At 53.9% G+C, this 26,044-nt stretch overlaps 1 protein-coding gene across 1 annotated transcript in view; it reads left to right on the forward strand.

The window, feature by feature from the left end:
* The window catches only part of CHST8 (carbohydrate sulfotransferase 8), a 112,301-nt gene that overhangs the window by 27,123 nt on the left and 59,134 nt on the right, over window positions 1-26,044 (forward strand). Inside the window, exon 2 of the mRNA XM_058529104.1 lies at window positions 23,290-23,505. Coding sequence (XP_058385087.1) covers window positions 23,376-23,505 — 130 coding nt within the window. The 5' untranslated portion in view covers window positions 23,290-23,375. The remainder of the gene's footprint in view (window positions 1-23,289; window positions 23,506-26,044) is intronic.

Here is a 26,044-nt window from a genome sequence, read left to right on the forward strand (position 1 = left end):
GGATCCTCTTTCCTGGGAGGAAGGAGAGCAGCCACTCCAGATGTTTGTGTGCACTGAGATCAGACTTGACAACACCCACACCTTGGAATATTCTGGACAGTTAAAAAGCATGAGGTAGATCTGTGTGTAGCCAGACCCTGGTGGTCTAGTGGTTAAGATTCGGCGCTCTCACCACCTTGCCCAGGTTTGTTTCCCGGTCAGGGAACCACACCACCCGTCTGTTGGTTGTCATACTGTGCCAGCTGTATGTTGCTGTGATGCTGAAAGCTATGTGGGATTTCAAATACCAGCAGGGTCACCCATGGTGGACAGGTTTCAGCAGAGCTTCCAGACTAAGACAGACCAGGAGGAAGGACCTGGCCACACACTTCTGAAAAAATTGGCCATGACAACCCTATGAATAGCAGCAGAGCATTGTCTGATAGAGCTCTGGAAGGTGAGAAGGTGGCACAAAAAGACCGGGCAGGGGTCCCCTCTGCTGTACACAGGGTCGCTAGGAGTCAGAATTGACCCAACGGCACTGACAACAGGTCTGTGTGTACTGCCTGGGAAATGTGTCCAAGACGTATTGTTAAGTGAAAAAAGAAACTGTGAGCAATATGTACACATATACCATTTATGACTAAAAAAATACATGCAAAAAAGCCACAACTGTATATTAGCTATTTACATATTTGTAAGTACATATCTAGAAAGAAGTCTGGAAGGAGTTACGCCAGATTATCCCAGTGTGGAGTGGACTGGATTGTGGCTCAGAGGAGTCTTTGCTTTAAAGAGATGTGTGGATTTAGAGTTGGGAATCTACATGACTTACCCAGAGCTTCTGGGATTTTCATTTTCATTTCTGTGAGTCACAGTGTTGAATGGCTTACCCAAAGTTTATTGGACATCCCAAAAGGTTATGCGACTGATGATTTATAAGTAAATTATGTTTGTAGTTTAGGTCAAAGGACAGCAAACTTTTTCTTAAAGGGCCAGATAGTAAATATTTGAGACTTTGTGGCCCAAAAGGACTCTGCTTGGACTGCTCCCCTCTGCCATCAGAATGTGAAGCAACCGTAGATGATACAAGAACGAATGGGCATGACTGTGTCCCAATAAAACCACATTTTTAGAGACAGGTGGCCCGTAGGTTTTGGCCTGTGAGCTGTAGTTGGCTGACCCCTAGAGATTTAATTGATCATTAAGACACGGGAGGGGTGTGAAAATAGAGACAAATGGCAAATGGCAAATTTTAGAAATTTAATCAGTGTTGAAAAGATTGTTTGAGGATCTGCAAAACTGAAAAACAAAAAAAGCATTGCTTTTCTCTAGCACTGCCCTGCAGCCTCTTCCAGGTGGACCAAGGTGAGATGGGCCGCCGGAACCCAGGAGAAAGACCCGGTGAGCACCACGTCCTCTGTGGCTCTGGGGGAGCAGGCCCTCTGTGGGATGCTCTGGCGGTTCTCTGATCCCGTGCAAGTCTGTGAGGGGCCTGAGCTGGCACACGCTTGGCGCTCAGTAAGCCTTGGTAATGTGGACAGGGCTCCGAGGGGCCTGCCCAGCCCTGGGGAGGTGGTAGACGGGGCCAGACTTCGGGCAGATGAGAAGCATCTGCAGGTTTGGGAGGAGGCTAGTGGATCCCTGCAGCTGGATGCTGAGAGCTAGGCCTCTCCCGGGGCCAGCCTCGGGCCTCCTGGGTGGGGTGTGAGAACCGCTTTGCCTCACCCAGCTTCTTCCTGCATCAGGGGGCTGAGGACAGGAAGGACCCATTAGTGCCTGGCTATGTAGGCAACACGAATAAGACACGTGGCTGGAGATGGAACACTTGTGTCTGGGACTGAGCACCTCAAGCCCCATGTGACCGGGAGGGTCAGGGGACCCCCAGGGAGTGTGTTTCCTCTCCTCCACGCTGAATAAGCAGATGGGTGTGTGCATGTGCACATACACGTGTAGACACCTGCAGATGGGTGTGGCAGGGAAACAATCACTAACAGACGAGGACCCGAGCGTCCCCTCCTCCCAGCCTCATGAGGAGAATTCTGTCTGCCTGGCGTTTCCCAGGCCTCTGTGTATGTAGTCCGGGTAACAAGAAGAAGGAAGGCAACTCACACTGGTCCAGGAAGGAAGAGGGGACAGGGTTACCCAGGGGAGAGCAGAGTTATCACAGCAGAGAGAGGGGAGTGGAAGGTGAGAGGGGCCAGGCAGGCGGGAGCCTGGAGGCTGGGTGTGAGGGGAGAAGGGAATGGGGGTGTTTGGAGAGAGGGAGGAGAGGGACGGGGATGGCTGCTGGGCACACATGAGACTTATCCAGACAGGATGGAGTAGAACGTTTTAACAGGCAGCTGGGCGTTATCAGTGGGATGCCTTTTGTTATCCTAGGGAGCTTTGGGGATAGGTTTAATCAAAGGTTGGCTGTTGAGTGGGTATTTTTCTGAAAGGGACCTCAGGGGTGCCAAAGCCAGTCTCGTGAGCCAGAGCCTAAGTGGTCACAGGTGTGTGTGAGTGTGTGTGCGTGCGCGGTGCACACACCTGGGTTTGGACATACCGAGGCTAGCCCACGTGGGTGCAGCCAACAAGGTTTCTCCTTGAAGAAAGGGTTTCGTAGAAGGAGGGTGAAGGGTACGTTCATTTTGTCCGTGTCCGGGCAGACAATGGCCGGCCTGAGTGGATGTCACCTGGGCCTGGGCCTGGCTGTGGGAAGGGCAGTGGGAGAAACAACGTGGGAGAAAGCCTTAATGCGGCGCCCAAGCGGAATCTCCTCCCCTGCTGGGAGTTAGGCCCGCTTCACACCCGCGCGCAGCCTGGCGGGCGGCGTCGGCTCTGTTTGGTAACATCTCAGCAACGGCCTCCGCCTCGTCTCTATTTTGGTTCTTGCCACCGCCGCTTCTTTCTGCACCTTTCGAGAAGTGTTCCTTCCTTCTGGAAGGCCGGGGTGCCAAGCTCCCCCAGCTCCTTCCCGTTTTGGTAAATTAAGGAACAAATGCTGCCAAATTGTTCTCATCTCTTTCGCAAGATTATTCGTAACCAGCTTATTTTCTTTTCCTCCATTGAGTGAACGCATTAAAACTAAAATTAAATCATTACCCGAAGCACAGATGACGATCCCCTTCATAATTACATCCTCTTAATTGGCATCTGAGGGCCCGGCTCATTTTAATGCAGGCTGGAAAATGTTTCAGACACATTTAATTCTTTAGGTTTAAAGGTCAACAAGAATATCTTAGCTTAATTTGACAAGTGTGCAGGAAATAATGCAAGCCTGGTTTATGTTCAGGTAATGCACAAAGAAATCTATAAATCAGGCTGGGGGAATATTAGATGATGTCATATCGGAACCATCTGCCTTCGTTCGCAGAAGAATCGATACTACAAAGAAAGCACCGAAGATGTAGTGATTTATGTCCTTGTGTCGGGGGAGAAATATTGGCCATTTTTAGAGTCACTTCATATCATCCTAAAACAACAGGGCCTGGGGGAAAGAATGAGAGTGGCCATGACCCTGCACGTGTCAGGGAGCAAATCTGATGCTGGGTTTTCAATTGTCTCTGCATGAGAAAGGATGGTTCTGAGGTCCCTTCAGGCCCAAGACTCTGCCCCCTCTGCTGCTGTGTGCGGGCAGGCTGTGTGAATGCTGAGATGGTGTGGAAGGGAATTAACTAAATTGCATCTGAGTGATTGTTGCCAGGGGATGGAGGCTTATAGCTCGGAGACCCTGGGTTTTCCATGCTGGGCATGCTGCTTAAAACCCTGTCTTCTTTTCGAGAGCCTTCACTGCCCTTCTTCATCACAGGGCTGGGAGAAGGCACAGCCTCGGGGAGTTCCACCCTCCGCCATGTTGGATGTTGGGGCTTGGTCCCAACCAAGATATCTGAAATGGGAAGAGGTGCTGTGGCTTTGTGTGGAGGGAAGGAAAGCCTCTGAGTAATTAGGGTTTGGAAAAACAAGTGGCATCGTCACCTCCTTCCACAGAGGTGGTGGTCGACAGCAGCACTTCTCCACGGAGCTGGGGGGTGGAGGGACAGATCAGGTGAAACTAAGGCAGGTGTGTCAGTCTCTGGAGGTGGGAGGAGAGGAGGATTTGTACGACTTGAAAAAGAATATTTCATAATTGGAGAGATTTTGGGGAGGAGAGGGTTCAAAGTATAAAATTATATTTTTACAATCAAACTATAAAAAGTAAAGCTTTTCACAATTTTCCCGGTGGGTGGGGCTTTGCAGAATTTCAAACGAAAGAGGTTTTGAGATTTTGCTCCATGACATCCGTGTTGGGTCCATTGTGAACTGTCACTGTGTGTTTATGTTGCCATGTGTACTGTGGTTCCCATGGCATATCATAAACATAAGCGTTTTCTATTTTAAGGCGAGGATGTGCTTTGAGGAAAAGTTTGATTTTTGTATTTACTACAGAGTAGCACAAAAAAAAGGGACTGTTAGCCTGTTACATCTTCAGTTTTCTCCTTTCCAAGAGTCGGAGTTGGTCCTAACACTACATTCTGAAAATCAAAGTAGGATCATTTCCATCACCACAGGAGCCAGTGCACTGTGCTCGTGACTTTTTGTGTTAAAGAAACCCACAGACACATTCCTGCTTCGTGGAGCCCGGGCATGGAGGGCTGCCTGGTCTGCCCCACTGCCCTCTGGCTGCTGGCTGTGGAGGTCGCGTTGCCGTCTGCAAACCAAACGTGGGCATCAGGACTCTTGTTTTTCTCTCTTTGTCCCTTTTGGGGTAGGTGAGGAGGATGCTTGAGGCTCAGATCATCTGTCTATTGCAAAGATGGGGCACCTTCCTTGAGGTGTTGGCAAATTCTGGGCAGTGATGCCAAACCACCCTCTTACCTTAATGTTGGAGCAAGATGACTTGAAATTTATTCTAAAACCTGTGGGTTTTATTTTTCCTGCAAAACGTCATTCTCTGCCTCACATGAAGGAAACTAACAGTGGTCCACATCATCAGGATCTGAAATGCGTGTCACCCATCTGTACAAAACCCTTGCAATCCTAAAGGATACAGATTGTCACCTTATTGGAAACTCCCATGAAACCTGCATTGAGGGCAGTCAGACCTTGCCTTGCGAAGAAACCGAGAACACAGCCCGGAGGAATTCATTGCAAAGGCCAAACTAGCGACTTAGTGAGGATGGGAGGCTAAAAGTTTTGCAAAAGGTCAAATCTATTATTTGGCTATTAGTTGTGATGAATGGATGATAAAGAAAACCACGCACAACGACATAGGTATGTGTGACACTAAAGAGGCGATTGGAGAGGAAATGCTGTTTTCCCGAGCCTTGGAGATTACCAATAGAATTGATTATGTCTCTGAACTGGAGTCAAATTTCTTCGAAGTAAATGAGCTGAATTGGAAAATAATATTAGCCTTCCATTATGGGTATTCTTGCAATGCCAAATTCAAGACGACGACTGTGTGTGTGTGTGTGTGTGTGTGTGTGTGTGTGTGTGTCTGTGTGTGTGAATACAAGGGAAAACCCTGCAAATATTTTCAGAATATACTCCATCATTCTCTGCCAAGCTTCAGCTTCTAACATTTTGCCAATTTTTTTTAGAAGAATTCAACCTAGCTAGCAAAGTAATTAATTATGTAAAAAAAGACAAAAACCCAAAACACCCACAAACCCAATGCATTGGATGCCACGCTATTTTCCTAATTCTGTGAAGGTTTGAGTGCCGGTGACTTCACATTGCGTACGGGGTTCTCTTGGTCTGAACTGAAGTTGTCACAGGTGCTTGGTGAAGCTAGAAGTTACCATATTTATAATCATCAAGGAAAAGACCAACTGCATTAAACTTGCAAAACAGATCATTCTGATGTGCTTGGTGTACTCAGCCGACATGATTGAAGTCGTTTTGCGAACACGGAACTTCAAAATAGATGCCAACCCCGCTCCTCGTCGTGACACGCGCCGGCAGTGGTGGCCCAAGGCCTGCGCTGGCTGCAGAGGCGTGGTGCCCAGGAGGGCTGCTCATTTGCCTCCTTGATGAAGTGCCTGAGGGCCAGTTTCCTGGAAGCCCTTCCAGGAGTGTCACATTTTTCTGTGGGACCCCCTGTGCCTGAGCTCATGAGGCATTTCCTCGAGACCCTGGATGGAAGCTTCCACAGCTCCCGTGTCTTGTCGGCATTCAGGCTTTGCTAGCTGGTACTCGAGAGGGGGTTGTTTCTCCAGCTGCAGGTTGACGGATGTGCCTGAGAGAGCAACACTTGGGGAGCTCCGTTCGTCTTCCCGGAAGTGGTCGCTGACACGATTGAGCACTCCCTGTGTGCCACGCGCTGCTCCAGGAGCATCGCTCTCATCGCCCAGTTATAACCTTGCAAGGTGGCCATTATCACCCCCATTTTGCAGATGGGAAAACTGAGGCACAAAGAGCTTAAGTAACTCGCCCAGAGTGACACATCTGGTGAGTGATGGAGCCAGGCTTTGGCCACTGGCAGCCTGGCAACTCCAGGGCCCTCCCAGTCCTCACTGTGTGTCTCCTTGTCCCATTTCCGTTTCACTCACATGTGCCAGGCAGCTTCTGGGTGTGAAAGTGGGCAGGGAGGGCCAGGCGTGATGAGAAGAGTGGCTTACAGTCTTTTCAGGATCCAGAATACTCACATCGGAAAAGCTCATGGCCAGCAAGTGGACCTAAGACACACGTTGATATCAAAGCATCCAAGTGAAACGCACGTCATTTTCAACATCAAAATGAAGTCCTCTTCTAAAAGTGCTGGTTCTCAGGAGAATGGCAGCCACGGATTTTCATGTTGTGGCTGAGATTTTTCACCTGGATATTCATTCGCTGGCCTCCCTGCTTCTGTCCTTGCCTACCGACATGGCCAGAGGGGTCCCACTGAAATTCAAGTCAGGTAGTGTCCTTCCTCTTCCCCCATGTCACTCAGAGTAAAAGCCAACGTCCTTTCAGTGGCGACATGACTGTCCCTCCCCCCATAACTTCTCTAACCGATCTCCTTTCACTCTTCTTTATGTTCACTTCTCTCCGGATACACTGGGTGTCAGGAATGCTCACCCCAGGGCCTTTGCACAGGCTGCTCCTTAGATATCCACATGGTTCAAATGTCGTCTTCTCAGTGAGGCCTCCTCCCACACACTTAGGTCTTGAGACCTGCCTCCAGCCTCCAGCCCTCCCAATCCCACCCCCACCCCCCACTCTGTTTTCCTTTTCTCCACAGCATTTATCACCTTCTAACATTATTTATAATTCACTAATTTATTATGTTTATAGCACTGTGTCCCTCCTGGTTGGAATGTAATTCTAGGAGGGCAGGATCTTTGCTGTGTTCACTGATGGGTCCCAATGGCCTAGAATAGTGCCAGCCGTGTTATAGGTGCTCATTAAATACTCCCCACACACGTGGTTACCTCTGGGGGGGGGGGGGAGAGCAGGAAGGGATACGAAGGAGACTCCAAATCCTGGTAATTGTTTTATTCTTTAAGCTGAGGATGGTTGTTCTTTATGTTATTTATATATATATTTTTTGTATAGCTGAAGTATTTCATAATGAATTTTTAAGAGTCAAACACAGTCAAAAAGTAAAATTTTGGGGCTGGCCCCGTGGCTTAGTGGTTAAGTGCATGCACTCCCCTACTGGCGGCCTGGGTTCGGATCCCGGGCGCGCACTGACGCATCGCTTGTCCAGCCATGCTGAGGCCGCGTCCCACATACAGCAACTAGCAGGATGTGCAACTATGACGTTCAACTATCTGCTGGGGCTTTGGGGAAAAAAATGGGAAAAAAAGGAGGATTGGCAATAGATGTTAGCTTAGGGCCGGTCTTCCTCAGCAAAAAGAGGAGGATTGGCATGGATGTTAGCTCAGGGCTGATCTTCCTCAAAATAAATAAATAAATAAAATTTATAGATGGTTTGTGTAAGCAGGCGAGTCCCCTTCTGCATCTGAACATGTTGCCTCATTTTTGTGTACTGTCTTATGTCAGTGGCTGAAAGTGCGGGTTCTTAGGCAGCTTCAGAGGGCTAGGAGGAGAAGATGGGGCAGGGGCTCTGATCATCAGGGCAGCCTGGCTTGGAGGGTGAATGAAGTGAAGGGAGCTGACGTGCAGAGCTGACGGTTAGAGCGTGCTGGGGGCAGAGGAGAAACGAGATGGAGAGTCAGCCGGGATCAGCGCTGCCCTGGGGCAGCTTCTGAGAGCAGATGCCTGGGGGTGGGGGTCTGATGACCCTTGACAGCTGGGCTTGCATCCCCTCTGTTTGCCAGAGGAGAGACGGAAAGAGAAATGATGTTTTCTGAGCTACCCAGAAGGGTGAGGCCAGAACTGAGGGGGCTGAGTTCAGGGACCCAGTGGAAAACGTTAGACGGAAGACTTCCCTGGGATTGGCCTGAGCAAGACAGGACTCCCAGCTCAGCCGTTAAGACCCCAAATCCTCAAAAGGCGAGCCAGTTTCTGGATTTGATTTTAGTCACGTTGTGTTTGTGTCTGTGACACTGAGGGACTGAGAGTCTCGGCCATGTGGCCCAGCCCAGGCTGGTGGTCTGCAGGCGAGGTAGCTACTTGGCATCCAGGTCCCCTGGCTGGGAGGACGCATCTCGTGCCCGCACATGCTGGGCAGGTTCCCGGACGTCGGTCAGTGGCTCTGGTGAGCACAATTCCTTCAGAGGAGCGCCATTGATCAGGCCAGAGGGAAAACAAGTGGCTGTGATGGGGATCAGTGAATATTCATTTGGAAATGTCAGTGAGCGAGTGGAGATGACGCCTGCGGTGACTGGCCTGGTGGGATGGATTCTGGACTTGAGGTGAACCGGTTGTCGACAGGGGCTGAGGGCTTGGGCCAGCGAGCCTGGGCAGGGGAGGGAAAGGAGCCAGAGAACGTCTGGAACGGAATGTCAGACATTTCCCTGCCATCCCACCCCTCCTCACAGATCTTGAGATGGACGCTGGGCTGACAGAGTGTGTTTATGGATGTGAGTGGGGATCCCGTCTGGGGCTTTGTCTTCAGGTGGGTCAGTCTCTGCACAGTGGCCACCAGGCCTGGGGACATCTGTGTGCATGGAAGGGGTAGAAGGGCCTCAGGACACACAGTGCTGGGAGAGAAGTCTGCTGAGCCTGCCTTGGTCCGAGGGTCCCACCTCCCCCCAGGCACACCGTGAGGGGCTTCACGGATGTCCAGCTGCGTCGGTCTCTAGTCTCTAGCTGAGGTCTTTCTCCCTGCTTTGGTGAATGCACTCCAGCTCTGCACAAGTGGGGGCTGGGGGTGGGGGCAGCTGTGAGATTTGGGACTAGAGTCCTGTACTGTGGTGCCTGCTCACCCTGGGATGGATGAATGGATGGGTAGATGGATGTTTGGATTCACCTGCTTCCCTCTGGGAGCCCTGATCCCCGTCTAGAAGCTTCCTAGACAGAGGTGAGAGGTCATCACTGCTGGCCTGGGAGGTCAGGAGCCCTGCTGGCTCGTTGCCGGGTGCGCTGTCACCTCAGTGCCGCCTGCCTCTCCTCCAGCCCCAATTAACCATCTGCGGGAGCTGCCGTCCAGGAGGGGGAGGGACTTGGTCCTGCCTCTCTGTGCAGGCTGCTCCGCTAATGAGTGGGTTTGTGAAATTTTTAATTATGGCTTCCATGCCTGGCTTAATTATTTGCATATGGCTTTTACAAGCGAGAGGGGGATGCCTCCATGTAGCGCTTCTCGGCCCCACGTCTGACTTTAATTAAAGGCAGAACCTGAGGTCTTTCCATCACTAATGATCATGGAAAATTAGCTTCCAATTCCCAGGGGTCGCCGGAGTGACACACCCTGAGGTGGAGAGGGGACGGAGTGGGGGTGGAGCGAGAGGCACAGATGGCAGACGGCCCCAGTGGGCGGCCACTCCTGAGCCCCCATCCAGCCCACCCTCCCCGCCTTCTCTCCAGGCCTGGAGGAAAAGGGAGCCTTGCTCTCCTCCACCAGGAAGGAGGCCTGACCCCGGGCAGCGGCTGGGGGCAACAATGCTGAGCTGGGAGTGAGGGCTGCTTGTGGTCACTCCCCCGGTGGCCAGGAGCTGGGGATGGCCTGGGAGTGGCTGGACTGCCCCAGCTGGCGGCCACTGGGCAGAGGGATGGGAGGTTGCGAGATACCCACACACGTGTGCACATGCATGCACACACGTCCACCCGTGCAGGCACACAGATACACGAGCCTTCACCCACTCCATCCACCAGGTGGAGTCACAGAGACATGTCTGCCTGTTCACACACGCGTGTGCACACGCAGTCACAGACGTGTTCCCACGTGAGCCGAGGGTCCTCGCAGGGCCTTCCTCTATCTCACTGCCCCTCAGTCTCTCCCTGAGGCCCTGGTCTGCTGGGGGGTCAGTGGGCCAGTGCTGCAGGCAGGATGTGGCTCGGCTGGGATGGCAGCTGACAGAGTGGCCTTAGGGAGGGCTTCTGAGAGCGACAGAGCGGCCTTGACCACCTACCCGCTGACTTACAGGGGTCTGTGCTGGCTGTGTCCGGGATGTGGCCTCCTTAGTCACATGAGGCAGGGCTAATGCTGGCACTCAACAGGGGAGTGGTGGAGAGCACTTCCTTTGGAATTAAGACCTGAATTCAAATCTGCGTCCACCGCTTACTAGCAGTGTGGCCTTAGGTATGTTACTCTGCCTGTCTGAGCTCGTTTCTTCATCTGTGACATGGGGGTTATAGTTGTTCACGTGGCTTTTGTGTGGAGTGAAGGAATGTCACCCCTCCCCCCTGTCTCCTACTCACTGAGTTTGGGAGGGGCCGGCTCCCCACCCCCGGTTCCAGGGAGAGCAGGTCCATCCCACTGGTTCCGGTAACCCAGGTCTGCGCCCACCGGGACAGGGCATTCCCCCAGCCTCAGACATGGTGTCAGGAGGTGCCATGGGCTCAGGGTCCAGGAGTTTTGTTCCCAGTTGGGACCGGGCTCCCTCTCGCCTGCCGGATGTAACAGGATGCCTGGAGGCTGGACTGTGGCTGCAGGCTTCACGCAACCATGAAGGAGCCGTCTGAGGGTAAAACCTGCCCCGAGGACGGGGGAGCGGAGCCGCAAGAAGGACGCGGGTCCCGGTGACGCTGTGGAGCCGCGGGATCCCCACCACGCTGGCTTTTCTATCACTCACCTCCAGACACATCCCGGTGGTCGCAGGGCTCATCTCGAATGCGTGGCCTGACGCTGTCTGCACATGGTTGTTGGCACCTGTGGAACCGGGCAGGAGCTGGTCTCCCGGCAGCACCCCGGCCCCTTCCTGTCCTGCCAAGGACACTGCCTGTAGGTCAGGGCTGAGCTTTCTGCCCCAAGGGCTGTGTTACTTTCCTGGAGGTGCTGTAAGAAAATGCTACAGACTGGGGGGCTCAAACACCTGTAATTTATTGTCTCATAGTCCTGGAGCCTAGAAGTCTGAGATCAAGGAGTCAGCAGTGGTGGTTCCCTCTGAGCGAGGTGAGGAAGCATCTGCTCCAGGCCTCTCCCCCAGCTCCTGGGGGCTTGCTGGCAGCCTTTGACGATCCTTGGCTTGGAGATCTCTGTCCTTATCCTCACACGGCAGTCTCGCTGTGTGTATGTCTGGGTCCAGATTTCCCCTTTTTATAAGAACACTGGTTCTATTAGGTTAGGGGCCCACCCTACTACAGTGTGAGCTCGTTTTAACTAATTACCTCTTCAATGTCCCTGTCTCCAAAAAAGGTCACATTCTGGGGTATTGGGGGTTAGGACTCCAACATGTGAATTTTGAGGGAGACACAATTCAACACATAGCAGGTGCCTGTGGATCTGAGTGTGTGTGTGCGTGTGTGTGTCACGGCTGGGTGGGGGTCCTGTGCCACTGCTCTCCTGTCCAGCTGCCGTGACTGCCCTCCAGGCAGAGGGAGATGCCCTGAGCCGGAAGCCCGTGTTTCTGCGTGAGTGCCACCATTACAGAGCTGTAGGAAGCAGCTCCCGACTGGCAGGGCCACTGCAGCCTCTCTCCACGCCAGCTGAGTCACAGGCTTTTTCTCTCCTCAGCTGGTTTTGCACAAAATTCCTTGAACTGTTAGGCATCATTTTTAATCCACAGGTCAGATGCCTTTCCTCCATCCAGGCTATGCTTTTCATGGCAGGGGTGGCAACGGGTGGAGCCCAGGCCAAATCCAGCTTGGACATGAGTTTTGATTGGCTCAAGTCGATTTTTAAAATGTGCATTGCTTGCCAATTTGAGAATCAGGAAATTTCAAGTTAAAAATCCAGGTTTCCAAATTGGAAGATCTGAAGGTCTGGATCTGCTACTGAGGCTCACTGGCTGTGTTGTTTTAAAAATAATTTTCATAATAAAAGTGTCATACAGTTATTATAGGAAATGAGCTGCTTCAAACTGTTGTTCACCAAAGACCAATTGGCCACTCTGGGTCTCATCATAAAAATGTGTATTTCTACCTGTGTCTTCCTTTTTTTCAGCAACCATATAAGAAGTCAGGGCTCAAGTGACCCTTTGGATGACAGAGTGGCACAGGGCACAAGCGTGGGGCCTGTGTGGACACCATTCTGCTTTCAGATGCTCCCAGTCAGCTGAGTGCTGCCTACATCCTTGGCCCGTCACTCCAGCCTGGCAGATGTGCCATAGAGTGCCATGTCCCGGGATCATAAAGGTTTAGCACCTTTTCTCCTTGTGTCCTTGAAGCTGAGAGATGAGGACATCTGGGACTTGGGACAGCAGAAAAGAGCCTTCCAGCTCAGGGAGTGAAAAACCAGACCTCCTTGTGTATTGTTCAAGATAAACAAAGAAGTCAGCAAAGGCATTTGGCAAGACGGGCAAGGCCGACCGTGGACGAGCATGTGCCTTGCAGGGAGAGGACTGGGACCCAGCGCACCCTACCTGCCCTGAGCCTCTTTCCTCCTCCTCAGGACAGCAGCCCATCACAGCAAGAATCTTCACAAATAGCCCTGCAGTATCAGTCCACCAGGGACCTACTTACTGGTTGGAAAACTGAAGCTCAGAGATGTAAAATGATGATGCCCAAAGTCTCCCAGTGAGAAGATGTAATGCTGAGTAGCAGACACTCGGAGCCTGGTGCTCTTTACACTAGCCTCTCACTGTTAGCTGTGTTGGAGGAGAGCCCAGGGGCTCTGGGAACACACAGCGGGGTGCCTCACCTGGCCTGGGGGCTGCCAGGGAATGGTGAGAGCTGAGACTGAAAGTGGGAGGTCAGCAGAGACTGGATACTTACAGGCCTTGTGGGACACACTGTGACATTTAAGCTTGGACCATTGGGCAACTGGGGGCCCTCAGACAGTTTTGAACAGAGGAGTGCCAGCGAACGTGTGGTAGGGACTGGTGTGGAGGCAGGGAGCTGTCCAGGCCACTGGTGCTGAATCAACCTCTGTGAGGGGCTGGAAAAGATAGGACACATGTGCAGGAGGCCTAGTCTGCAGCTGGATGTAGGGGGAGAGGGGAGGGAGGGTTAGAGTGGGCCTAGATTTCTGGCTTTCCAACGCCCTGTGGTGAAAGAGAGGAAAAGCATTGAGGGCCAGTGGGGTGGAGGAGACTTGAAACACAGGATGTCAGCTGGAGGGAGATATGAGGCAGAGCCTCATGGAGGAGGCAGGCTCCTATCTCATGCACAGCCACTCATTAGAACTTCCAGGTCACTCACAGCCCTGGCCCCATCCTGGAGCCTGAGAGACACCCAGTTATCCACAGAGCAACTGGAACAGGGCCAACGGACTTGACTGTTCTACCATAGTTTCAGTCTTTGAGCCCTCAGATTGGAAGAAAACAACCTGTTCTGAGGAGAGCTCCAGGGAAAATCATGCCAGACTAGTGGGGGTCGAGAATGTGGTGGTCAGCCTTGGACCACTTAGAGAGGCCAGCCTGCTCTCAGAGAGGAGGCTGTGTGTGTGCACTGTGCAGACACACGGGCACACCTGCTGGACTCTACATGACCTCAACTCAAAGGACCTGGCTGGCCCTACTGTCCAAGCATCCCTTCCCCTCCTTCCTCCTTTTAGGAGCTCTCTTTGCTCACCACACATTGCCCAAGCACCTACTCTGTGCCAGGCACTATTGGCAGCAGGAAACACAAAGGCAAGTCCTCTGGGGCCTCCTTGTGCCAGCCACGGGGAGAGGGATTCCCTGGAAAGAAACCAAAGCTCCTTGCCATCCTGTCCTCCTCTGGAGTCTGTGGACTGCAGTCTGCAGCTGGGAGGCAGCTGCACCCTGCCAGGGGCCGGGGCACTCTGGGTTTACTCATATGCTCCTTTCTGTCCAGATTATACCCCAACTTTCAATTTTGAGATGTAAATATGCAATTTTTTCCTCCCTGTAATTTTCCCTGCTGTGGCTGTGGATGTCAGAGCAGCTGGAAAATGTGAGTAGCTCAGTGTTTTCTAAAAGTAAAAGGAGGCCATGCAACATCACACATCATCTGCTGCTCTTGGCAAGATCCAGCGGCTCTGCTGGGGGGGGCGATGCTCTCCAGGCTGGAGTGTCAGGGGAACTTTTAACCCAAATAATCCACGTCCCCACCTTCCATTAGTGATGAGATAATTGCCAAGAAGTAAGTGTGTGTGCGCACGCACACGCATGCGTGCGTGTTGCAGGGATATCGGTAGAGGTGAAATGAGGTGTCTGCTTACGCAAACTTTCTGCAGGTTCCCCTGGAGACTTGCAAACCTTCTCATCTCAGTAACTGAAGGTCAGGACAGTCTGACGTATAAGCAAGCCAGGCAGATCTGGGACGGTTTATTTATTGTGTAACCTTGGTCATATTTAGTCTCTCTGGGTCTTAATTGCATCATCTATAAAACAGAGTGGTGGACTTGGAGACGTGCTGCCCAAATCCCCCTCCAGGAAACACCCACAGGATGTGTGCTCAGCAGCCAGCCTGGAGCTGTTCAGGATCTGCCTCATCCGAGGTCACGCCCTTCCCTGGGCAACACACACCCAGCTACTGAGTGAGGTGGGGCATGAAGGTGCAGCCATCTCTGCCTGCTGCAGGACGCTCTGACAGGTGACACCCACTCCAGAGCTCCCCATCCAAGCTTGGTGGGATCTGCATCCGTGTTGGACTTCTGCCCACTTCAGCTGCTGCCTTTTTCTCTTCACAGGTGTTGATCCTTAATAAACACCTTGCCCCTCAAACTCCATCTCAGCATCTCCTTCCCAATCTCATTCCAGGCCTTGAGCAGGTGTTTCTAACCTGTGTTCTGTAGTATTGGTTTGGATAAAGCCCAGACAGGAAAGTGGCCCTGAAAGTCTGTGCCAGCTGCTGAGTTTGAGGGCCTAGCTGAGGACTCTGGTGCCAGCCTTCTCCCTGTGAAGTTCATTATCCGTGGATCACATCAGCCCTCCTCAAGGTTCCTCACTGGAAAGCAATTGAGCATGCAAATACTCTTTTATCATAATCACCACGTATCCACAGGGTAATTCATAAAACAGCTGGAAATATATTGAAATTCAATATTGTTTTAGTCCCAATCAATATTAATAATTGTTTGCATTTTTAAAGTGCAATTTGCAATTGAAAAATGCACAAAGATCAACCAGTAGTTGCAAACACATCAAATTTTCCCATTAAAGGCATAGTCCCTTAACTTTAAAATGTTTCTTATATAACAGAGGATGGCGCTGATCCATGAAAATGGTTATCTATTATTTACGTGCACAACATTAGAATTTGCTTCCATTATGCATGAGCTGAAAGGCCGGTAGCTTTTATTTTAAGTTCTTGATTTATTTTTTTTTTTTTTTTTTTTTTTTTTTTTTTTTTTGTGAGGAGATCAGCCCTGTGCTAACATCCGCCAATCCTCCTCTTTTTTTGCCGAGGAAGACGGCCCTGGGCTAACATCCGTGCCCATCCTCCTCCACTTTATATGGGACGCCGCCACAGCATGGCTTGCCAAAGCAGTGCGTGGGTGCGCGCCCGGGATCCGAACCAGCGAACCCCAGGCTGCCGCAGCGGAGCGCGCGCACCCAACCGCTTGCGCCACTGGGCCAGCCCCTCTTGATTTATTTTTAAAAATTAAACTTTAGTTTGAGATAATTATAGATTCACATACTGTTATAGGAAATAATACAAGAAATCCAGTGTACCCTTTATCCTGTTTCCCCCAATGGTAACATCTTGTAAAACCATAGTACAATGTCACAATGAGAATATTGACATTGGTACAGTCGAGATAGAGGACATTTCTATCACCACGAGGATCCCTCATATTGCCCTTTTAAATTCTTCAAAAAGTAAAGATTTTTAAATGACAAAGGTGACTGTAGATACAATGGGATCTCCACCATTAGCCCTTGTTTTGATTTCTGCGCCAAAATCATTTCTGTCATTACATGCCCAGCTGGACTTAGCATGTGGGTTCAAATAGAGAACAGTGGTCACCTAGGTCGGAATTGGCCCCAGGTGGGACTCGCCTCAGCCAGGCAGGCCTCAGGGGCCCATGGCTTTGTGGATCAGAAAGAACCTGAGGATGCATTTTCCAGTTTGACATTTGCATCTAGGGCCTTTGTTCCTCCACAAGAACAGAGTTGTCTCAAAGGGAAACAGCTTGGCAGCTTTCGTCCATAGGGGCCCATCAGTGACCCAGATTTGTGGCAAAAGACAAGTGGCAGATGTGGGTGAGGGACACCCTCTCCAGAGGGCCGCCCACTCTGCCAGAAAGTGGCCTCAAGCAAATGAAATTCACAAGGTGCCTTTCTGCTCTCCAAGACATTTGTCTCACACCAGCGTTCAGGGAACGTGGGAACTCGTCTACAGTGGATATTTTGGATGGGGACTGATTCTGAGATTGGGAAAGTCAAGTCCTGAGGGTCACCCAGCTCATTGGAGGGGCAGCCAGGCCAGGAACCTGGGCTCCCCACTCCAAGCTTTGTGTCCATCCTGTGACGTCCAGCTGCTTTGTTCAGGCTGCCTGGAGCCACAAACCCAGCTCCCCCATGTCCTGTCATGTTTCACACAGACATAAACTGGACCACTCTGGTCCTCGTTGGCTCCTGGGCCCACACCCAGTCACCTGCTGATGAGTGAAACTAACAGGTAGAGAGTGATTTCTGCTCAGCATCAACCTTTAGTTTGCTTTCATTGATTTTTTTATTGTGATAAAATATACATAATATAAACTTGACCATTTTTAGGTCCAGAGGCATTAAGTGTATTCACACTTGTGCAACCATCACCACCATCCATCTCCAGAACTTTTTTCATCTTCCCCAGTGGAAACTGTGTGCCCATTAATTTATAATTCCCCATTCCTGCCTCCTCCACAGCCCTGGTAACCATCTTCTGCTTTCTGCCTCTGAATTTGATGACATGGAATCACACAGTACTTGTCCTCTTGTGACTGGCTTGTTTCATGTAGTGTAATGTTCTCAAGCTTCATCCATGTTGTAGCCTGTGTTGCTTTCATTGAATTTTGATCAACACATTCAAACTGTGTTGAATGCTCCCCCAGCTCCCCCATGTCCTGTAGAAATAGCGTCAACATTTTCCTCTACAAGTATATTAGTCTTCAAGCCCCATGACTTGAAATCTGTCCTGCCAGCATGAGAATACAAAAGTGGTGTCCTGAGGATGAGTGTCCTCAGGTTTTGGGGAGCGTCAGGTTCCATCGGGCTCCCTGGTGGAGCTCACTTGCCTACCTCTTCTCCTCTCATTGGATTGGGCTACTCTTCAGACCTGATTCTAACCCACATCTGATCAAAGCAAGCCCACAGCTCCCTGAAACATAAATGACCTTTTTAAAATTCCAGGTTCATGGAGCGCCTCTCTCCAGATGGCCCAAACACCTCCATCTATTAACTCGTGCTCGTTCAACACGCAGCGGAGGTTATTGATCCCTTTCCCTGTGCCAGGCAGTGTGCTCAGTGCCGGAAATACAAAGATGAAGAGAGGCCCTGACGCTGCTGTCAGGGCTCTGAGAGCCTAAGACAGGCATGTGAACGCGCTCCACACAGTGGCGGAAGGGCAGTAATTGAGAGTAATTGAGGCACACATGGTCACGAAATTGGGGTACTGAGTCCCCATTTCAAACTCTGCCAGGGTGGGGGTGGGGAGGGACTCAGTTTCTCTACCTGCAGAATTACCCTCCCCTCCCCTGCCCTGTTGGCATAAGATTCCCTGAAAATGTAAGTCCTGGGCAGAGGTGGTGTCCATGGTGTGGTCCTGCCCCTAACAGCAGTCGAGGGCCTTGTGGCCAGTGGCACCTTGGCCAGGCCCTTGTGACCCCTTGCTGCGGCTGTGTGTTTGCAGGCTTCCCCTCAGCCTGTTCGTGTAAGCAATGGTGGGAAGCTGGGCTGTGGTGTTCCTAGGGGGGCTGGGCGGACAAGGTTTGGGGCTGTTTGAGCCTGATTTATGCCTTAGCTTCCACCTTTAGGCCCCCTGTCTCCCCACCTGCAGAGAGCATGGGCACATTGGAGAGAATCCCTGCCTCCTAACAGGGAGGTGGATGGCGTGTAAATTGCACCCCACAAGGGTGGAGTCAGCCATGCAGCCCGGGTGTGCAGAGGCTGGCCCTGGGCATTTCAGGACCCAGGTCAGTGCTCCCCCACCCCCACCCCCACCCCCGCCATGTCAGCAGCCGGCCAGGAGCAGTTCAGAGCCTGTAGCCCCCCTCAAGAGTCTGAGCCCTTGCAGCCATTCGTCATCCTCGCAGAACATTGCAACTTTATGCCTACGCATAAAAACTGGAGGGACTCGTCCCAGAGTCTGCTGCCGCCGCTGCCGCGAGAGCGGTTTTAATTAGCTGCAGGATTTTAATGAGCTGAAATCAAGAAGAACTCCATCTCAGAAGTAAGCAGGAGCCACGCACACGGAAGAACTCGTCTGACAAAACAGATGGAGACGGTGTTCTCGGGGGACTGGGCTGTGTGCTCCGTTTCAGCGAGGAGCAAATGAGTTACTGAGGCCAGGAGGCTGACGAGGGAACCCGGAGGTCAGCCCCAGTGCCGGCCCCGGCGCATTACCGGAGGCGGGGCCCCCTCTGCCGCCACGGTGGAAAGCTCGGTGCCGGATTCAAGGTGACGGCAGTGCCTGTCTCCATTCTCCTCAAGTTGCCATAGCAGCCTCTCTCCCGATGAGCAGCTTCTTCTGGAGCCCTCAGCCGGGAGGGACGTCATTGTTCGCTCCTGCCCGTGCGAGGAGGAGACTGACTGGACAGAGAACTTTGCTGGGCCCGGGATCTGCACACCAAGTGGGTGCACCCATGGGCACGTGGCTGGCCACCTCCCGCTGCCTCCAGTGGGGTGCAGGGGCAGGTCCCCACGGCCAGACAAGGTCCTCTGGGTGACTGGGGGGAGCGTCCAGGCCTTGGAGCAGCCACAGCCAAGCGTGTCCTTGGAGCCGTCCATCTGTCGCCTGCCGGCCTGTCGCCACTGGAGGTGCGTGTGTTTTGGCTGGATTCCCACATCCTTGCTTGTGCCCTGAAGTGAATTTTCCGAAGAGACAAATTTTTAAATCAGATAAATAAGGAAATGGGAGGAATCCTTGGCCCTGCCCTGTGTCCCAGGAGGTGTTTACAAGATTAATTGGATTTTTCTTTCTTACAGTAAAAATTGGTGACGCCATTCAGGCCTCCGGGAGAGAAGCCATGGGGAGGACTAGGAACTGTGAGGAGGGCAGACCTTCTGGAAACTCACTGGGCTGTTTATTTTTCTTGCCTTACCCCTCCCCCCTTCGCCCCCAGTTATTTGAATTTTCCTATTGTCTGTTGGTCTTGGAAGGAAGACAGGGAGATAGGGGAGGGCATCTCACTTGTCATCGGAGCCGAGAGTGATGCAGTGCGGTGAGGATGCCCCAGTCCCAAGTGGGAGCAGAGGCCTGGGAATGTGTTTAGGGGCCCTGGGCAGGCCGGCCCCAGCCTGTGACAGGTTGTAGCATCCATTCCTCAGGCAGCAGCTTGACTCAAGAGAAGGAGACAAACAGCCTTTGAACTAGCATCTCCCCGTTACCTTGAAAATAACATGTGACGTTGAAAACAAGGACCCTCATGGGAACAATAGGGGATCAGATGTGCACACCTCTGGAGTGTCTGATGGTCTGTTGGCAACCCCCTATCTACCCCCTACCTTTAAAGGAAGGAGGTTCCTGCAGATTCTGTGATGTTGGCCCCCTCCTGGGGCCTTGAAGACCCAGCCAGACTGCAAACCAGCTACCCAAGAGGGGAGGCACACTAACCTTTTGATTCCGGTTTACACTGAGCAGGGAGTTAGGTGGTCAGATGGTCTCCAGTGAGACCAAACCCTGAGAGGAGGGTCCTGGGGGAGGCTGGGGTCTGGTTGCCTAGGGGCTGGGTGGGGAAACCATGCGCAGCTCCAACTCCAGCGTTCCTGAGCATGGAGAGGGGACTTGTATATCTCAGGGGCCAACCAAGGGGAGGGTGCCTGATATGAGACACTTGAATGGTTACGTTCCCGCCGTAGTGAAGGTGTGGGAAAAAGGTGCGGCCTTGTTCTCTCTCCACCAGATTGAGGGGTGAGGGCGTGGTCCTCACGCTGGCTGCCAGGCCCTCAGGCTGTGTGGTGTCATGGGTTGGGCAGGTTCAGAAACCAGTGAGGACAGGTCGTGGCTGCAGGACTCGCTTACTCTTTGACAAGGGAAGCTTGCACTGGCTCGAACGGCAGCAGTGGGACAGACTGGGGAGAAGGGACTGGCTAGCCCTTCTGTGGTCACTTCTGTGGCGCCAGCTACTGTGCATACAATGTGATGAGCGTCATATGTGCTTGAGTCCCCTCTTTTCATCAAATAGAGTCTTTGGGCCGAGATTGGGTGGCACTTTATTAGCCATGTCACCAGGCAGCTATGTGCCCCAGCTGTGACCTTGCCGTCCTTTCTTGCCTCCTTCCTCTTCCTCCTTATGAAATGTCCTGATGTCAGAGGCCACTTGGGATCAGATTGGCCTCCTGGCCCCGTGTCTGACCTGGGAGGCCGGTGCGGCTGCAGGAAGGGCGCCAACACTACAGCCGGCATCATCAGAGCTCCCTGGTGGTTTCCCTACAGCCGGGGCCTTGCTGGGGACGGTGAGTGGTGTGCGTGTGCAGGCGCTCACCAGTGTGCGGCCGAGCACGCGTGTGTCTCTGTTAGTGCACACGTGTCTGCTGCAGAAAGGCCTTGAGCTGCCTCCCTCTCCCCGCCTGAGAGTCTTGTCCCCTCCGCATCAGTGCATGCAATGTTACTCCCACTCTTCCCATGACTGCATGGGCACCCCAACGGGTTACTTAGGGGGGAGGGGGCAGAAGGAGGGTGGGAGAGAACACGTCTGCCTCCCCCGTCATGGCTCACACTCCCCTGGCCCTCGAGGCCGGCCCTGCACGTGGTGCCTGTCGTCACTGAGGGAAGGGCTTGGGAGACCACAGGGCATGCTGTGGGCGGCGTTGAGAGTCGCCTTGTCCTTCAGCGGAGCCTGCGGCCTGTGCTGGCACATCCGTGTCTTTGCGGACGCTGCGCCAGGCCCCCAGGACAATCCCGTCCTGGGCGGCACGGAGGGAGCAGCCTTATGAGAGGCTTCAGGGCCTGAACCTTTGGGGACATGTGGCTGCCCATTTTCACCTTCTACAGGCCCAGGTAGAGGTGTCCCTGGTGATGGCAGGAAGCAGCAGTCTTTCTCTGGGGCAGGGGACATTGTGGTGAGGTCGGGTCAGCCAGCTCCAGAGACAGAACCGAGCTGGCTCCAGGCTGCCTCCCAGACATAAAAGCCGGAGAGGTCGTGGGAACCACCTGCACAGCACGGCCCAGAGAGCCGGCGTTCAGGTGCGTTTCCCGTGCCTAGAGGCCTGGGGCAGGTTAATTAAAGTTAACTGAGTGAAAAAATAATTACAGAGACTGCAGAGGGAGAAAGCCAAACCTGCAATTTAACACTCCTCAGCCCCAGAGCTTTGCTGAGAACAGTCTAGTCTGTGGTAATTTTTGTCTGGCAGGGGAGGGAGTTTTGGCTTCTCTTCTTATTGCTTCCTGCCTCGTGCCCCACAGACGGGATGCAGAGGGACAGCAGCTGGGCCTTCCTCCCCCAGCGTCTGGGTGCCCTGACCCCAGTCAGGGATGGATGCCCTGACCAAAGTCCTGCGCCCAAGGAGACCCCAGGCAGGGAGTCATCCTTGTACCGAGCACCTCTGGCCTGGGGCCTGACCAGCCACCCACCTGTGGTCTCGTAGGTGCTGGGAGCTGCCCACCCAGCCTCAGCCTCCCTTGGGCTCTGCACCGTGCCAGGGTAGGGGAAGCTCCCCGCAGGGCTCCTTGGGTGGAAGGATGGTGGTGTCCCTGGGCCTGGGCGTGTAAGGATGGGTGAAGGTAAGCGGACAGAGTGACCCTCTTCACAGGGTAGGTCCTGGGACACCTGTCCCCGGAGCATGGCTCCTGTGTGGGTTCTTCCTCAGCACCCACCCACTGCACCTGTGCCCGGCCTCACGTGGCCTTGGAGCACCCCCATCTTCAGCCACAGCCTGGCCCAATGGGTGTCACTGGGTGGTATTTGGGATTTCTTCCCCTTCAGGAGGACCCAGGGCGAGGGACAGTCACACGGGCATGCTCTGGGTCTGCCGTGGCCGGAGCAGCAGGTGTCTGTCTGCAGGAACACGAGCGACATTGGCGCCGGCCTTTGAGCCTCTGAGCCTGGGATCTGTCGGAGGTGGGTCTGGCTTCCCCGCCTCAGCCTCAGACCCAAGGGCCTTGAGAGTGGGGACAACCGTGACCGGCCAGAGCTTCAGCTTCTGCCGGTGCGACTCTCCAGTGGGGCCTCGATCCTGCCAGCCCGTCCATCAGTCTGTCAGGGAGGGACAGCTCTGGCTGGTGCAGGGGTGTGGCGGTGGGGGGGAGCAGTCAGTCTGTCCCTGAGCCTCTGGGCCTGGGAGGCTCCTTCTCAAAGCCCCTGCTCTGTGGAGACCCTTGTCCCCAGCATCCCCTAGAGAGGAGCCAGGGCAGAGAGATCCGAGGGCTTCTCTGTCCACCAGGCCAGTTGTTAGGGACAAGGACCAGGGTTCCTGCCTGTACCGAGACCCCTCCCCTGTGGAAGCGCACATGCTTGTTGGGAGGCTCTGAGAGCCTGGATGGTGCAGGGGGGCTGCTGTTACTGGCTGTGGGTCTTGGGGCTCCACCCTGGGCTCCCCCTGGAAGAGGCCAGAGAGTGTCTCTCTCCATGGTTGTTCTGGGTGTGCCGATACAGGAGACCTCGGCAGGAAGCTGATGTCCTGTCCACAGGTAGTGACCGGACTTGCCTCAGCCTCCTTGGGCTTGTCAAGGTGGAAGGGAGACACCCAAGTAAGTTCCGAAGGGCAGAGGGGTCCAGGGGTTACGCTTGGTCCCGTGCAGTGACTGGGACCTGGCCTACCCGGGACGCCCTATGCCTCGGTGATGGACCGTCTTTCTCCCCCTCTGCCATAGACCGTGGCCTGATGGACGCCTGGTGTGGACGATGAGGGAAGAACATGCCTCCCACACCCAAGAGGTGACGCCGGAGCGAGCCCCGGATGACCCTGCGAGCCGGAACAATGCGGCTGGCCTGCATGTTCTCATCCATCCTGCTGTTCGGAGCTGCAGGCCTCCTCCTCTTCATCAGCCTGCAGGACCCCACGGAGCTCGCCCCCCGGCAGGGGCCAGGTGAGCCCTTGCTCTCGGCCCCACTGCCCACGTGCTTTCCGCCCGAGGTGCAGGCCTCCAGGGCTGCCCTGCTGCCAAGTCTGTGCCGAGACCCCCGGCAGGCAGAGCAGGGGTCCTGGCCTTCCCCTTGCGATCATCAGCCTCAGTGTGGGAATGCTGCGTCCCATGTCAGACCACCAGCCCCAGGGTTCTGTCCTCTGACCTCTGACCTCTGGCCTCTGGCCGGTGCACTCCTCTTGGGAATGATGGCCAGGCTGCCCATCTCTCAGCCGGTTGTTGTCTTTGGTGAAACTGAGATTTAAGGAGGATTCTGCCGCCTCTCGGGGCCTTTTCTGCATGGTCTGGGACATCAGAGGGTGAATGACTTCTCCCAGAGCCCTTGCCCCCCAAATGGGACTCTGTTTCTCTGCCCAGCCCCGGGGACCCCTCAAATCCAGTGCCCCTGGCCTGGGCACAGGGGGTCAGGGTACCTCCTGGCTTTGTGAAGCTGGGACTGCTCCTGCTGCCTCCCGTTCCCCCTGTTCCTCGTGACCCACTGTGGGAGCCACCCTTCCTGACTCGCAGAGGTCTTCTGGGGACGGGTGGGATGGCAGTGAGGGGAGAGCCAGAAGGATGGTTCTGGAGCCTTGGGGCAGACAGAATGTGGAGAGGGGAGCTCGGGCAAGATGCCTGCTGCCAGGACACAGCCCCGCCCCAGAGGGCACAGCAGGTTTGGAGGGCAGCAAGCCCGGGGCCACGGCCGGGGGTCGCTCTGCTCAGAGTGAGAGGGAAGCACTGTTACCCCAGCACCAGCATCTCTCAGCAGTGGCCGTGGGGGCCTTGTTGTGCAGGGGGATCTGTGAGGACACCCCTGTGCTCCAGGATGTGGGCAGTATGAAGGATGAGAGGGGATTCCTGCACCATCCCCTGTCTGCAGCCCCTAGCACAGAAGGGCAGGGCACGGCACAGGGGCACGTGGCCCTCGGCGGGGGCACAGGGTCCTTGGCCTGCAGCCTGTTCCCCCAGCCCCACCTCAGCCCTGGCTGCCTTATACTCTCAGGGTAGCCCTAAGCACAGCTTGAGGGCTCGTGGCATCAGGTGGAAAGGCAGGAGCACGAGGAGGCTAGAGCTGGGGCCCCAGAGGCCCTGGTGGGGGAGGCTGAGTTGATTCTTTCATCAGAAAGTCAGTGAGAGGCCGCCAAGGCAGTGGGCCCCTGGGAGACAGCGGCGAGTCATCGGTGCTGACTCACACCTGGGCTCGACCCTCACAGCTGGTGGCTGTCACAGTGGGTCTGGCTACTCCCTGGCTTCTGAAGAACCAAGGACGTGTGACCGAGCTGGCCCCTCTGCAGGGACTTTGTGGCTCACGTGAGCCTTAGAATGGCTGATGACACTGTGTCAGCAGCACTTGGCTCCAGGGGACAGTGCCGTCAGGCAGACTGAGAGCTGGTCCCCACAGTTGTGTGTTACCTGTGCGGAAGCAAGCCCTGATTTCTCAGGGCCCTCCAGCGCGGCTTGGGGTGACTCGTGCATCCTCGGTGCATGTCTTGGTGTGTGTGTGGTTGGGGCGCACACGTGGGCAGAGGTCCTCATGTCTGGTGTCTGCGTTCTGTGGGGCGAGCCTGGGAGAGAAGGCATGAGTGTGTCTGTGACGTTTACCTGGGACAGGGGCCATGTGCCCATCCATGGTCTACTCCAGGGGCAGGTGCAACATTCCTGGGTGGGGTTGGGGTTTGGTGGCAGCTGGCAAACAGAGCATTGGCTCCTCGTGTCTTCTGTGGGCAGTGGATTCCTGCTCCTCATGGCAGCCAGCATTGCCCTTCACAGCTGCCCCAGTGCACGTGTGTGTGGATCTCCTCAGTTACCAGTGGGTGGGGGCCCACAGGACAGCTGGGATTTCTGGGGTGGAGTGGCGAGCTGGGAGAGGAGCACGGAGCCTCGGGCTGGCCGGGGGTGTAGAATGGCCTGAAGCTGAGGCCAGCATCCCCTGTAGCCGAGGACAGCGTGGGCCTGGCAGACCCAGATGAGGAGCATGCTTGGGGCTTGCGCCATGTTACTCTGTGAATGGAGCTGGACCACCCGCACCTCGTGCCAGGTGACGGGCAAGCTTGACGTTGTATGTAAATCGCATCAAACACAGTCATAAACTTTAAGTAATGCTTACGTTACTTTCCCTGAGCAAAGTGTTCCTGACTCAGGCTGTTTGTGTTGATTTGTTACTATTCATTTATTCTTTCCCTGTTCTTCTCACAGCAGCCTAATTGTGATTCGGTACCAAGAAAGCAATATCAAAGTAATTTTCCACAACATTAGTTACAATTTTCTCCTGATCTTTCAAGTGAAACAATCCCATCCTGTTGGCTTCTCTGAGCATATAAAACTTGATTACATTTATCTGTTGGAAACCAGTGCTTACAAAGTATCTGTCTCCAGTTGCACGGGTGGGTGGCTGCAAGGGCCTGGGACAAGCCTCCTCCCTGTGGACTGCTGCCGTGGGAGGTGCAGACTGGGGAGGCTGCCCTGCCATCTGGATGGGGCGAGGCCGCTGGGGGTGCTGTCT

Source organism: Diceros bicornis, chromosome 34 (genome assembly GCF_020826845.1).
Source record: "Diceros bicornis minor isolate mBicDic1 chromosome 34, mDicBic1.mat.cur, whole genome shotgun sequence".
Classification (NCBI taxonomy): Eukaryota; Metazoa; Chordata; class Mammalia; order Perissodactyla; family Rhinocerotidae; genus Diceros; species Diceros bicornis.